We start from the raw sequence: 13,828 nt of genomic DNA, 5'->3' as shown, positions 1-13,828 counted from the left end.
GAGCGGACCTAATTTAAATGGGAGCAGAAAACCTGTCTGCGCCGACTAGTTGTAAGAATTTTTCGTCGACTATCACCACTTGCGAACAGATTTGTGGGAATTTATCATGCCGGCTTCGTGGCGGGACGGTCAACAACGGATCCAATATTTACACTGCGCGGCAGATCCACCAAACCGGCCGTGAATACACGGTTCCAACGCATAAGCTGTTTGTTGCCTTCAAAGCTGCGTATGATACCATCGACCGAAAAGAGCTATGGAAAATCATGGACGAGAACGGCTTCTTCGGGAAGCTGATCGGACTGATTAAATCTATGATGGACGGTACTTAGTGCTGTGTTCGGATTTCGGGTGGTTTGTCAGGTTCTTTCGAATCATACAGAGCGCTTCGTCAAGTAATTCATCCGCTTTGCCGATGACATAGATATTATGGATGTTACGGATTCATGTACATTACGTGCATTCAAATCAAGTTAAATTCTAATAAAAAATAATATAAAAGCTCAATATCTCCAGCTCCGAAAAGGCTAGAAGTCCAAAAAAATATACAAAAGGTAAGCCTTATTTGTATTACTCATAGATTGTATCACAGACTACTAATGTCTTGTAATAAGTGTTTCCTGAAAAATTCTGCTACAACTGCACTGGCTTTGGCGTAGTCACAAGACACATGCAAAGGAAAGAAGACTCCAAAACATCGTCAGTACCCTAGTTATACTTTAAATAGATTGGAAAGTATGTACCGGTGGCGGATATGAAAGCTGAGATGACAAAAATTCCGCCAAAAGGTGGTTTGCGACCATGAGGCATACAAATACAAGTTGAAATACAAAACAGTTTCTATAGCATATAGAGCAAGTCGATGCGGGGATTAGAGAAAACCAATAAGAGTCAGTAGCCCTAGGAAAACGAATCAACCTAGACAGATGTGAATTTTTTCCAGAGGCCGGTGCTTCCGACGGTGGGCTACTCGTCCTGAATCACCTATGAAATGTCATAAAATGAGGTTTAAGGAATTATTCCAAATGATTGTTATGCCAAGGGACCTTATGATTATACCCGTGTTTTTGTTTTTTCTTTTTATTTACTCGTATATGACTCAATACGCGCTCATGACGTAAACTTTTTAAGAAAGGGAGGAAGTATCTGATGCAAAGAATGATTAATTGGTTGAATTGGAAACTTTCTATATAGACCACAAATATTTTGGGTTGTACAATGGCAGACGGGGATCAACAACTAACTTTTAACTTTTGACGATTTTAGATTAAGGGGGATATTCATACGAACAGAAGTGCTGAAAACCATAAATGATAAAATGAAAGCATAAATGATAAATGAAATGTTCGTTAAGGCAAAAGACCTTGAAAAAAGTCCCGCTTTCCGCCCTTTTGGACCTCTGTGCGGTGTATTTGGGGAGTTAAGATCTTTCGGCACGAAATCGACATTATTTGCCTTATACCACTCCAATACGTCTATTGTGTATGAAGGTCAATGGTAAGAAGCTAAATTCGACCAGAAGATCGTAGGACAGTTGTTAGATTTCAGCTGTCCATTCACAGTATCAATGGTCACGAAAGGAGTGAACAAATAACTTGCCAAATCAAGAATTTCTTGGCAAACTTCAACATCTTCTGTTTTCGGAGGTTCTCTGAAACATCAAACTTATCCTTTGCAGTGAAATACTGACACCCCAGAATCTGGTTGAAGTCGTCCATAACGTAGCAGTGTGGTTTCGTCAGCTTTTGACCGTCCATGTTCTGGGCACGGTTTTTCGCGACCGTGTTCAGTTGGGGCCTTCTGAACCTTGAACGTACGTAATCCAGCTCTAATTTAGGCCTTCTGCTCGAAACATGTGCTCAGATTCAGTGTTTCTTACCACATCTCGAACAGAGAGGTTACCAGCGAAGGCTCCAACCACTCGGGTGTGATCCTTAACAGTAACAGAATTTCTTCGCTATTTTTTCGACGTCATTTTTCGGATTTTTCGGCGGTAGGAACAAAGAGTAGTAATACATAAATAATTATCGTCGCCGAGGCGAGTATCTCGTGTGCATGTGCAATGGTAGAATTGAGAGAATAGAGCAAAGCTAGGTATTAGACTACCTAGCATAACGGACGGCAGTAGTTTAGTGAGTAAAACATTCGGATACCAACCGAAAGACCATGGGTGCGAATCCCACCTGCCATTGCACAACGCAATATATTTTTGGTCTATATCGAAATTTTCCAGTTCATCCAATTGATCATTCTTCGCATCAGACATTTCCTACACGTTTTTGTGCCAAAAAGCTTTATGCTAAAGAGGCGGCCCCATTTTGTTATATTGTATGGAAAGATGATTGACTCAAGTGTCTACTCATAGGAAAGCGAAGTTTTGTGAATAATGCCTGACGTCCATTAGACCTATTTTATTGTAACACTGAACATATTTTTAGACAACGTAAAATCAAACATATTAGAAACATTCTTCTAGATACGCTCAATCGCAAGGGATTGCGCTATTTGGGAAGGCGCCCAAACAGGGGATGCATACTCCAAAATGCTTCGGATAAGCGAGCAATACAGTGTCTTGAGGCAATAAACGTCGGTGATTCCAGAAGCATGACGCCGCACAAAATCAAGCACTGTGTTAGCTTTGGCAGTGCACCTCAGCTTCAAGTTGATTGTAACACCTAGATCGCGCTTTTTATACTGAAGGAGAGAAACAGTATTGCAGTGACTGTGGGAAATAACTTTGCATTGTGTGTGTTAACACGCATATCGTTGTCACTGCACCAAATAAGCAGTTTGTTGATATCTGCTTGTAATGCGACGTAATCGACAGATGTGACAGTCACACGCAAATTTTTTAGATCGTCGGCAAAAGAAAGTTTCGATGAGCAAAGCAGCTCCAACAAGTCATTGGTATAGATGATAAAAGTAAGAGGGCCAAGCACACTGCCTTGGAGTACCCCAGACGATATGCAGAATATTCTCAACCACATGGAATTCACTTTAACGAAGGCTCTCAATTTATCTATGGCGAGATTATGTGGAACAGTATCAAAGGCTTAGGCAAAATCAAAATAAATCGAGTCCACTTGTCGCTTAAATTCAATCTCACATGACACCGCTATCACTTGACACATTAGGTTCGATGTCGTAGAGCCACGCTTCATGAAGCCTTTCTGACTGTTCGAGATGATCGGTACCGCTGCTCTGTACAAAGTTCTGGGGATCAATTTTTCAAATACTTTACTACGGCAGCAAAGGATGGATATACCTCGATAGTAAGCGGCATTAAGATTGATATTGTTGGAGTTCGTCACCGTGAATTTTATATATCAATTTTGTTGATTTTTTCGGTGAACGTTGACGTTCAAAAACGTTTTCGGTGAACGTTGACGTTGCAAAACATACTAAAATAAGCAACTTTACTGAATACATTAACTATCTATCTCTTACCGGTTGCGAAATTTAATGAAGTTGTAAAAAGGAGCGCTTAAAAATGAATTATGCTCAATAACTTTGCACACAATTTTTTTTACTACTTTCGAGTGTTCTACAAAGTTATTCAGTATGCTAAAATACATATTTTCACTGAAGACTGTTTGGCACTAGGACGCATATTTAATCTATACCTATAAAGAAGGATTTCTGTCTGTCTGTCTGTCTGTCTGTCTGTCTGTCCGTATGTTCCTTATAGAATCGAAAACTACTGAACCAATCGGCATGAAAATATGCATGTAGAGGTTTTTTGGGGCCAGGAAAGGTTTTAGTGATGGTTAGAAACCCCTCCCACCACTAAGAGGGGGGGCTCCCATACAAATGAAACACAAATTTCTGCATAACTCGACAACTAATCAAGCAAATAGAACAAAATTTGGCATGTGGGTGTTTCCGGTGACAAGAATTTATTCTATGGTAAATTGAGACCCCTCTCCTCTTTATAAGGGGAATTATAACTCCTCTCCTCTTTAAAAGGGGGGGCTTCCATACAAATTTCCTCATAACTCGAGAACTAATCAAGCAAATGGTACCAAATTTGGCATGTCAAGGTTTTCGAGGGCAAGAATATTTTCTATAGTAAATTAGGACCCCTCCCCACTTTAAGAGGGGGGGCTCCTGTACCAAAGAAACACAATTTTCCTCATAACTCGAGAACTAATCAAGCAAATGGAACCAAATTTGACACGTGGGGAGACAAAATTTTTTTCTATAATAAACTGCGACCGCTCCTCACTTTAGGAGGGGGGGCTCCTATACAAATGAAATACAAATTTCCTCATAACTCGAGAGCTAATCAAGCAAATGAAACCAAATTTGGCATGTGAAAGTTTTCGAGGGCAAGAATATTTTATATGGTGAATTAGGACCCCTCCCAACTTTAAGAGGGGGGGCTCCTATACAAACGAAATACAAATTTCCTCATAACTCGAGAACCAATCAAGCAAATGGAACAAAATTTGGCACGTGGGTGTTTTTGGAGACAAAATTTTTTTATGTGATGAATTGGGACCCCTCCCTACTTTAGGAAGGGGGGCTCCTATACAAATGAAATGCAAATTTCCTCATAACTCGAGAACTAATCAAGCAAATGGAACCAAATTTGGCATGTGAAAGTTTTCGAGGGCAAGAATATTTTCTATGGTGAATTAGGACCCCTCCCAACTTTAAGAGGGGGGGCTCCTATACAAACGAAATACAAATTTCCTCATAACTCGAGAGCTAATCAAGCAAATGGAACCAAATTTGACACGTGGGTGTTTCTGGAGACAATTTTTTTTTCTGTGATGAACTGGGACCCCTCCTCACTTTAGGAGGGGGGGCTCCTATACAAATGAAATACAAATTTCCTCATAACTCGAGAGCTAATCAAGCAAATGAAACCAAATTTGGCATGCGAAAGTTGTCGAGGGCAAGAATATTTTCTATGGTGAATTAGGACCCCTCCCAAATTTAAAAGGGGGGGCTCCTATACAAACGAAATACAAATTTCCTCATAACTCGAGAACTAAACAAGCAAATGGAACCAAATTTGACATGTAAGAGGTTTTGGACGCAAGATTTTTTTTCTATGGTGAATTGAGACCCCTCTCTTCTTTAGAAAGCGAGTTATGGCCCATCTCCCCTTTCAGAGGGTGGGCTTCCATACAAATGAAATGCAAATTTCCTCTTATCTCGAGAACTAATCAATCAAATGGAACCAAATATGGCATGTGGGAGATTTTGGGGTCTTGAATTTATTTTACGATAGTTAGAGACCTCTCACCCCTGTGGTAGGGGGATATGGACTCTCATACAAATAAAACAGAAATTTTTGCGAAACTCAAAAACTAATCGAACTCGAGAAATTCGAGACTCTTCCATAAAACATTAGTCAATACAAGACCACAAAAACTATCTATAGTAACACTAGATCATTCAGGACGAGACGGTCGAGAGTGTTGCCGGTGACCCGCCGTCGGAAGCGCCGCCCACTGGGGGGCTTGCAAAACTCGAGATTGTGACAAAGATCATCCAAGATTCATGATTTATGTACAACACAGGTTAATTTGTGGCAATACGAAGTTTGTCGGGTCAGCTAGTTTATACCTATAAAAAAGGATTTGTGTCTGTCTGTCTGTCCCTATGTTCCTTTTAGAATCGAAAACTACTGACCCGATCGGCGTGAAAATTTGCATGTAGGGGTTTTTGGGGCTACGGAAGGTTCTATCGATAGCAAAAGACCCCTGCCCCCACTAAAAGAGGGGGGGGGGGGCTCCCATACAAATCTATGCTTATAAAAATGGATGTGTATGTTCCTTAAAGAATCGAAAACTACTGAACCGATCGGAGTGAAAATTTGCATGTAGGGGTTTTTGGTGCCAGGGAAGGTTATTATGGTGGTTAGAGATCTCTTCCCCCACTAAAAGGGGGCGCTGCCATACAAATGAAACACAATTTTCTGTATGTCTGTCCGTACGTTCCTTATAGAATCGAAAACTACTGAACCGATCAGTGTGAAAATTTGCATGCAGGGGTTTTTGGGGCCGGAGAAGGTTCTTATGGTGGTTAGAGATCTCTCCCCCCGCTAATAGGGGGGTTCCTATACAATCTATAGCTATAAAAATGGATTTCTGTCTGTCTGCCAGTATGTTCCTTATAGAATCGAACACTACTGAGGCGATCGGCGTGAAAACTTGCATGTAGGGGTTTTTGGGCCGGGGAAAGTTCTTATGATGGTTAGAGACCTCTCCCCCTACTAAGAGGGGGGGATGCCATACAAATTAAACAAAAATTTCTGTCTGTCTGTCCGTATATGTTGCTTATAGAATCGAAAACTACTGAACCGATCGGCGTAAAAATTTGCATGTAGGGGTTTTTGGGGCCGAAGAAGGTTCTTCTAATGGTTTGAGACAAATTTCCTCATAACTAGAGAACTAATCAACGAAATAGAACTAAATTTGACATGTGGGGGGTTTTGGAAGCAGGAATTTTCTTATGATGGTTTTAATAAAACATTAGCCAATAACAAGACCACCAAAAACTATCAATTAGGCTTATTTATTTTCCTACGAGATTTCCAAAGGAATCGCAGAAAAATCAATTGAAAAATGTGTCATATTTCGATAAAAATTTTTATAACTCATTAAATATGCATCTTTGTGAAAAACAGTCTTCATAGAAAATGTGTATTTTAGCATACTGAATAACTTTGTAGAACATTCGAAAGCAATAAAAAAGTCGTGTGCAAAGTTATTGAGCATAATTGATTTTTAGGTGCTCCTTTTAGGCACATCATTATATTTCGCAACCGGTAAGAGATACACAGTTACTATATTCAGCAAAATTGCTTATTTTAGTATGTTCTGCAACTTTTTGAAGAAAAAAAATTTTTTTTTGAAATTATTTAAAAAACAAAAGTTTGTATCACCCTAATAGGTGAATTCACGATCACCCTAGTAGTGCAGAAGGATGCGCTATTTTTTATTACTAAACTTCTCCAAAGACACTATGCCTCAAAAATAACTCATTTTTGCGTTATAGCAAACTATTGTGATTTTGGTGGTTTCATTGGGGTGATACAAATTTTCGTTTATTTAAATGCGTTTAAAAAGGTATGGTGTCTTCAGCAAAGTTGTAGAACAAATTAAAATAAGCAACCTCGTTAAATAGTGTAACTCTCTATCTCTTTCGTTTAACGAGCTATAAAAATTTTTATCAAAAAATAACACATTTTTCAATTGATTTTTCTGAGATTCCTTTGGAGATCTCCTGATGGAAATATTTTTTTTATAGATAAAATATACTTTCACCTAATGATTGTCTAGTTTGTGCGAAGTGACCAATTGAAAAAAAAATTTGCACACAGCAAATTTTTTTTTATTTATTTTATAACTTATTAAATATGTGTCCTAGCAACAAACAGTCTTCAGTGAAAATGTGTATTTTAGCATACTGAATAACATTGTAGAACACTCGAAAGCAGTAAAAAAATCGTATGCAAAGTTAATGAGCATAATTGATTTTTAAGGGGGCACTTTTTCAATTTAAAAAAAATCGAAATTTTTTTTATTGATTATTTCGAAAGATTAACATTTTGACCATATGTGTTTCAAGTCATTTCGATGAATTCCAAAAATTGGCAAAGTTACAGCTATTTGTACCGCGCATGTCTGGGGCGATTAAACAACGAGTAAAAACTTCAACGTCGTTTTTCTCGAAACCAGGTTTTGAAAGTCGGTACCATAAATATCTCAAGAACGACTCAAGCAATTCTCATGATTCTTTTTTTGTTTCAAAGCCAACAAAATTATCTAGCGTTTGACCCATCCTTTTTTTGATATTACAATTTTTGTATTTTTAAGAAATGTTTAAAGTCAATTTTTTCGTCTAAAAACCTTACTTTTATGTTTGAATGTCCGCCATTTTATTATGCGTTCGAATTTTGAAAAAAGGATGGGTCAAACACGAGATAATTTAATTTACTTTCATGTCGTTTTGGAATCTTTCAATTCGGATAAGCCCACCAGCTCCAATCCATGGTACCGCAAATCATGTTTTTTTCGAATGATCATGTTCAAGGAGCCGTAGGGGAGAGGGGAAGAAGTTCACATATGCAAACAAAATTGTAAATATTAGTAAAAAGTGCAATGTTTAGAATGCAAAAAACCCGAATCGATTCGCTTTTCGCGTTATCGAGAAAAAAATATTTGAAATAAGGCAAAAATATGGTGTAAAAAGTACTATGCCCCCTTAAGCACTCCTTTTTAACACATCATTATATTTCGCAACCGGTAAGAGATAGATCGTTAATGTATTCAGCAAAGTTGCTTATTTTAGTATGTTCTGCAACTTTTTGAAGAAATAAATTTTTTTTTTAATTTTTTAAAAAGACAAAAGTTTGTATTACCCTAATAGGTGAATTCACGATCACCCTAATAGTGCAGAAAGGTGCGCTATATTTTATCATTAAACTTCTCCGGAGACACTACCCTTGAAAAATTACGCATTTTTTACCTAATTGCTATTGTCCGCTTTTTTTTCAAAATTTGACCGGTGTGCGTTAGAGAAATTGAACATATGATATACTATATTTTTTATAGAACTGGGCGCGTGAGAGAAACTGGTATTGTGGCATACACCGTGGTTGTTCCACGCAAACGGCAGGAGTTTTATTATATCCTATGTCCGGAGAGCAAAGGAGAGGGCTGCCACGAGAATTTTCACGGCGCAAGTTGTACCGAACCGTATCGAGAAGCAGTATATGGAGAGAATTTGCGGACAAAATTGTATTGCGCGTTATGGATAATGAAACGTCCTACAAGGCCGCTTTCGGACAAATTCCTGATGGACAAGAATTCTACACCACATTCGATCTGAAGACCTCCCCGGGAGACTGCAAAATAAGACAGTCAAAGTTTCAGAAAAAGTTCCTCGTTTGGCAATTAATTGGCACCTGCCAGACTAAAAAAAAGTGATACTTTCGTAACTACCGGAACCATAAACCAGTAAATTTATCTTGAAGAGTGCCTTCAGAAGAGTTTACTACTTTTTCTGGAGCAGCATGAGGTTGCCTTTTGTGATTTTTTTTGTATTCAAATTCGACTAAGCAGCCAAGTGGTACAATGACAATAGTGTCACCAAGGAAAGGATTCCAGCTAACACTCCGTAAAAAGCATGCAAAAAGCACACTGAAGAAGAAAGGTAGAACCGCAAGCGTTGAGGAGTTCAAGCAATAGCTAATAATCTGGTATAAATAGGTATTCTGGGAAAAGTCCTAGTAATGGATTGAATCCAGTAACGTAACTGAATGTTACCGATACATTAAAAATTAGCAAATAAAATGCATAATTTTACTCTATAACAAGTTTTGCGTGCTCAAATTTTCTCGTGCTAAATCTTTAATTATCATAAATATTCGAAGAAATCAAATATTTACTTTCTGCTAACAGAATCAAACTTTAATGATTGAAAGATTAATGGGTTTTAAAAAGGCAATTTAGAAAACAACCATGCGTACACTTTTACTATGAAATCGATGGAGACGCCATGTATTCATCATGGCACAGTAGTTTTCGTAGTTTTTTAAAAACTAATAATCGTTGGCTCGTCTATAAAATCGTCGTCAGTCGGTAAAAGCCTTCTATCGAAAAACGGAAGTTATGAATCGAAATTATTAAGTAGCAACCGGATAATAGACCCAATCTGAGGCCACTTGACATCGAATTTATCAAGCCAAGATCAGAACTTGGCTCAAAACATTTGAATACTTTTACGCACTTTCCCTACACTTGTTTCAATTGGAAGAACTCTTGTTGATCAAAATAACACCTAGATTTTACTGAGGAACGAACGCCTCTATAATCATGTTAACCGAAGCACTGAAAATGGAGGTGCGTAAACTGAAGGACGTCATAACAAAGCTGTCTGTCTCCACCATGTGAATCACACCGTTTAAAAATATTCGAAAAAAAAAATCAATTGTTACTGGTAGATTATAAAAATAAAACGATTTGCCATCAAATTATCTACCGTAATTATGAAACGACATAGACAGTAACAACGCAAACCCCATTATTTCGGACTTGGTGGAGACGCCTGATATTCTAATGCCGTCATACAGTACAAAGCACTCGACCGTTGGCTACAAATAGGCTTTCTGTAAAAAAAAAACCTTCCAATTTGACGTTCAACAAACACGGAACCTACTGTGGCGTCTAACCTAAAGCAGCTAATCAATCCGGCCGCCCACGGCTTGCCCTGTACACGAGTATGAAGTGGATTGTAGGTACTAAAAACGACGAAAAAAAGGAGACAAATCAATCTCACCTGGAGTCGGCGTGAGGTGCCCCGTCGACGAAGGCCTCGAATGTATCAGGTGCGAATGGTTCAAACTGCTGCCGAGCGATACGGACGAATTACTGTGGCCAGCTGACGCCATCGATGTCACCGTCAGCTGATGGTTGTTGCTGTTGCTGTTGTTCTGTCCGTTACCGCCGCCTCCACCGCCTCCTCCTCCGCCACCGGCACCGCTCAGATTGTTGTGATGGTGGTGGGACGACGCGTGGTGCTCCCGGGGAGGTGATATCGGTTCCGCCTTGATCTTCACCGACAGCGGCGAAGTGGACGGCGGGGGAGTGCTGTTCGACACGGCTAGATGGGGTAGACCGCTACTGAAAAAGATTCTGAGTAAGTTTGAGCAAATTTAATTATGACACCAACTACCGAAAGAAAAGAAAGATAGGAAAAATAAGAAAATGAAGTTCTACAACTTTCTAAGTACCTCGAGTGTTGCCCCAGCGAATTCATGGCATTCTGCGCGTGGGCATTGGTCGCCGCACCCCAGGCGATCATACTCAGGTCGGAATTGATCGAGAAATCCTGCGCACCGAACGAACCGAGCGTGGTGGTGTAGTTGGACAGACCGGGTATCGGCGTTTGCAGTGCCACCACCGGAGTGTTCAGATTGCCCCCTTGTTGCCGTGCGTGTTGCTAAAAGAAAAACGGAACGATTTGATAAAAAGTTCCGACGAAAATTGGTGTGCTCAGAACTACCTCTACATAGGAAATATCGTCGGTGTTGATGGTCGGATTCATGGGCGTCGGTATTACCACCCGAAGGTTTGATGACCGCGCGCTGGAACTGCCCGGAGAATTTTGTTTCATCGATTGATGTTGCACTAAAATGAAAACTGGATTAAATGTCGAATGTAACTAGGGTGGCCGAAAGTTCCTCTCCGAGACGATTGCGTACGAGTTAACAACATCCTTTCTACAGCATTGCGACGCTAGGTTCCGTCACGCTACCGTTATCGATTCGATCATACGTTTCATTATTAGTTAAAATAAATCATTCCGGGTTAAAAAAAATGCACACTCATCAATTTAGTTCACAAACGAAAAGGCAGCGAACAAATGCGGGTATTTTCTAAACTCGTAGATGGAAAAGCACATTAACGACGCCCGACCTATGAGCGCAATAAGCTCTTCCGGAGAAATATTGCTATGGTTAGTAGAAGAGTATTATTGCCGTCGCTTTCCCCTTGCCGTGCCCCTTGCACGTTCTTCCCGCAGCAAGCACCACCGACGACGGCAAGGTGACGCAAATCACGGGTGAACACCCGGCAACCCCTTTCCTAATCCACACCGTGCCACCTTCGGATTGCTTTTTCAATGCCAATGAATCGGTCGTCGCGACTTCCTTCTGCCGGCTGTCGCCTGAACCCCACCCCCCAGGACGAAAAGAGACCGACAATGGAACCAATCGAAAGCGAGGTTCAAGTACTCACTACCTATTTAATTAAAATTATTTATTCATACTTTCTGAAGAGTGAAGGTAATGCCGACAACTCCTACCGTAGGCGTCGTCGGTTCGGTTCGGTACGGTCATTCCATGCACACACGAACGCCGCATAGCATAGCAAAATAATATATTTTAATTTGAATTTCAATCGGCTTTTAATTATGTAGTGGAAAAAAATCATTTAACTTGAGCTGTGTTAGGTAACTCACATAATCCACCCAATTCGACGAATTATTAGGGTTTAGTATCTAATTCACTTTCCATGACACACAAATAATTAGACAAATCAAACCCAATCTCGTCTCGAAACCCACCGCGTGCGTTCGTGGATCGACTTAATGACGCACGTGTGCATCAGTCAGTCAGTCAGTCAGTCAGGAAGCTGGTCGACGACGCGACGGTGGGGAAAAAACACGAAACCGGGATTTACTGTATATTGGTATTATGTTGTTAACGAGCACACATTTCAGCGTTCGCTTTGCGGGAAAGGAAATTAGAGCGGCAAAACGTGGCATGCTTACGTTTGTTATGATTATGGTTATGGTTGTTACTATTGTTATGCTGGTGCGTGCCAATACCTGGACTGGGCCCGGGACTGGGAGATCCTCCGAGGGGCGACGCCGAGTGCGGGTATCCATTTGACATTTCCAACAGACCAGCGGATGGGTAAACTGAAATGTCGAAAATGAAAAAATGACGTGAGTGACCGAGCGTCTCCACTTGAGCAGAGGAAAGAAAAGAAAAACCTACCCGAATCCGTCTCGGAACTGGAAGGCCGCGGACTAATACTATTGTGTGCCATCTGTGGACTGCTTTGCAACATGCTGGAATCGTTGTAGGTTCCGATCACCGGGACCGACACCGGCAGCGAGTAGCTATTGTTGCCCATATTGACTCGTCCGCTGGCGGACAGCTGCTGATTGCGTTGCATCATGATCTGAAAGTCCTCGTCGATCTTGTTGTACTTGGCTTCGGTGCGCGGGGTTAGCGTGTAGCTGTCGTCCGGTTCCGGCGAGTCCGGTGACATTGTTCCGTTTTTGTTCTCCTTCTGCGCGTTTACCTGCAACTGTAAGCAGACAGGACTTACAGGAATTACGACTGCGACCGACTGTCACGGGGGAGGCTAGCCTCATTGAAAATATTACCACGCACACACGCACACACGACAAGCCCGCGCCGCAGGCTCTTTTTTTTAGGGGGGGGGAGGTTCAACAACTGGGATTGTAGATGGTGGAGAGGTGTACTGAGTTCTGATGATCGAACAGAACGTGAATCGCGGATGGGATGGTGTGTTTCAATGGGACAGTTGGTTAGCACATAACATTTAAAAGTCGAATGAAAAATGTGAATTAAGAGGGGAGATTAGAAGGTTCCATAGCCGTGCCACGAAATGAATTCAATTTTTTTAGAACAAATGAGGTTTTGCTTTCCTTTGTGAGTTTCATATCAATGATCATAAAATAGACAATATTTTGTCCAGCTAGCTGTGTTCAAGCCTTGCTTGGTTTAATTATATTCCATTAACAATCTAATTAAAAACAAAAGAAAAACTTTTTCGAAACTAATCCAGGATTTCCTCCAAATTCAATTAGACCTAACATAAGTTATTCGAAAAACCAACATAATCTGTAGGTTCATAGTTTGTGGCATTGAAATCACCCTGCCCTCCATAAAACTAAGTCATTCATACGAAAACAGCGAGGACGCATGGCTATCAGCATAACTCGTACAACCGAGCGCCTCCATCTGTTTAAAAGAAATGAATTAAGCGAGCTCATTTTCTTCCAGCATTGCGGAAATACAACGGACCCTTCACGCAATCCGGAACTAAGGAAACCAGGTCCCCATTTTACCAGAAAACGAACAGATTATTTTTCTTCAATCCAGAAAAAATATTGTTCGGAAAATGACTTTAAAAAATTCCATGACGGCGGAAACCAGCAAAAAACAGTCAGCCAAAGAAAATATATCAAAATAGTTTATTTAACCAATTTTTAATCTTTTCGTTTCTGAGTTATAGCCGAAAAACTAATGAATACCGACGGCACCTACCCGTTT

At 40.3% G+C, this 13,828-nt stretch overlaps 1 protein-coding gene across 9 annotated transcripts in view; it reads right to left on the bottom strand.

Annotated features, from left to right (window-relative positions):
- LOC128738794 (myocyte-specific enhancer factor 2) overlaps positions 1-13,828 on the bottom strand; it is a 196,503-nt gene that overhangs the window by 3,919 nt on the left and 178,756 nt on the right. For 4 of the 9 annotated variants that reach the window (XM_053834178.1, XM_053834184.1, XM_053834177.1 and 1 more), the window contains 5 exons: positions 12,521-12,836; positions 12,292-12,441; positions 11,023-11,147; positions 10,751-10,959; positions 10,297-10,652 (listed from right to left, as the gene is read on the bottom strand). In XM_053834178.1, the coding sequence (XP_053690153.1) occupies positions 10,297-10,652; positions 10,751-10,959; positions 11,023-11,147; positions 12,292-12,441; positions 12,521-12,836 (1,156 nt within the window). The remainder of the gene's footprint in view (positions 1-10,296; positions 10,653-10,750; positions 10,960-11,022; positions 11,148-12,291; positions 12,442-12,520; positions 12,837-13,828) is intronic. The other 5 variants (XM_053834181.1, XM_053834186.1, XM_053834182.1 and 2 more) reach the window with 4 other exon arrangements.

This window comes from Sabethes cyaneus, chromosome 2 (assembly GCF_943734655.1).
Source record: "Sabethes cyaneus chromosome 2, idSabCyanKW18_F2, whole genome shotgun sequence".
In the NCBI taxonomy this organism is placed as follows: domain Eukaryota; kingdom Metazoa; phylum Arthropoda; class Insecta; order Diptera; family Culicidae; genus Sabethes; species Sabethes cyaneus.
This window is presented reverse-complemented; position numbering and strand designations above follow the sequence as displayed.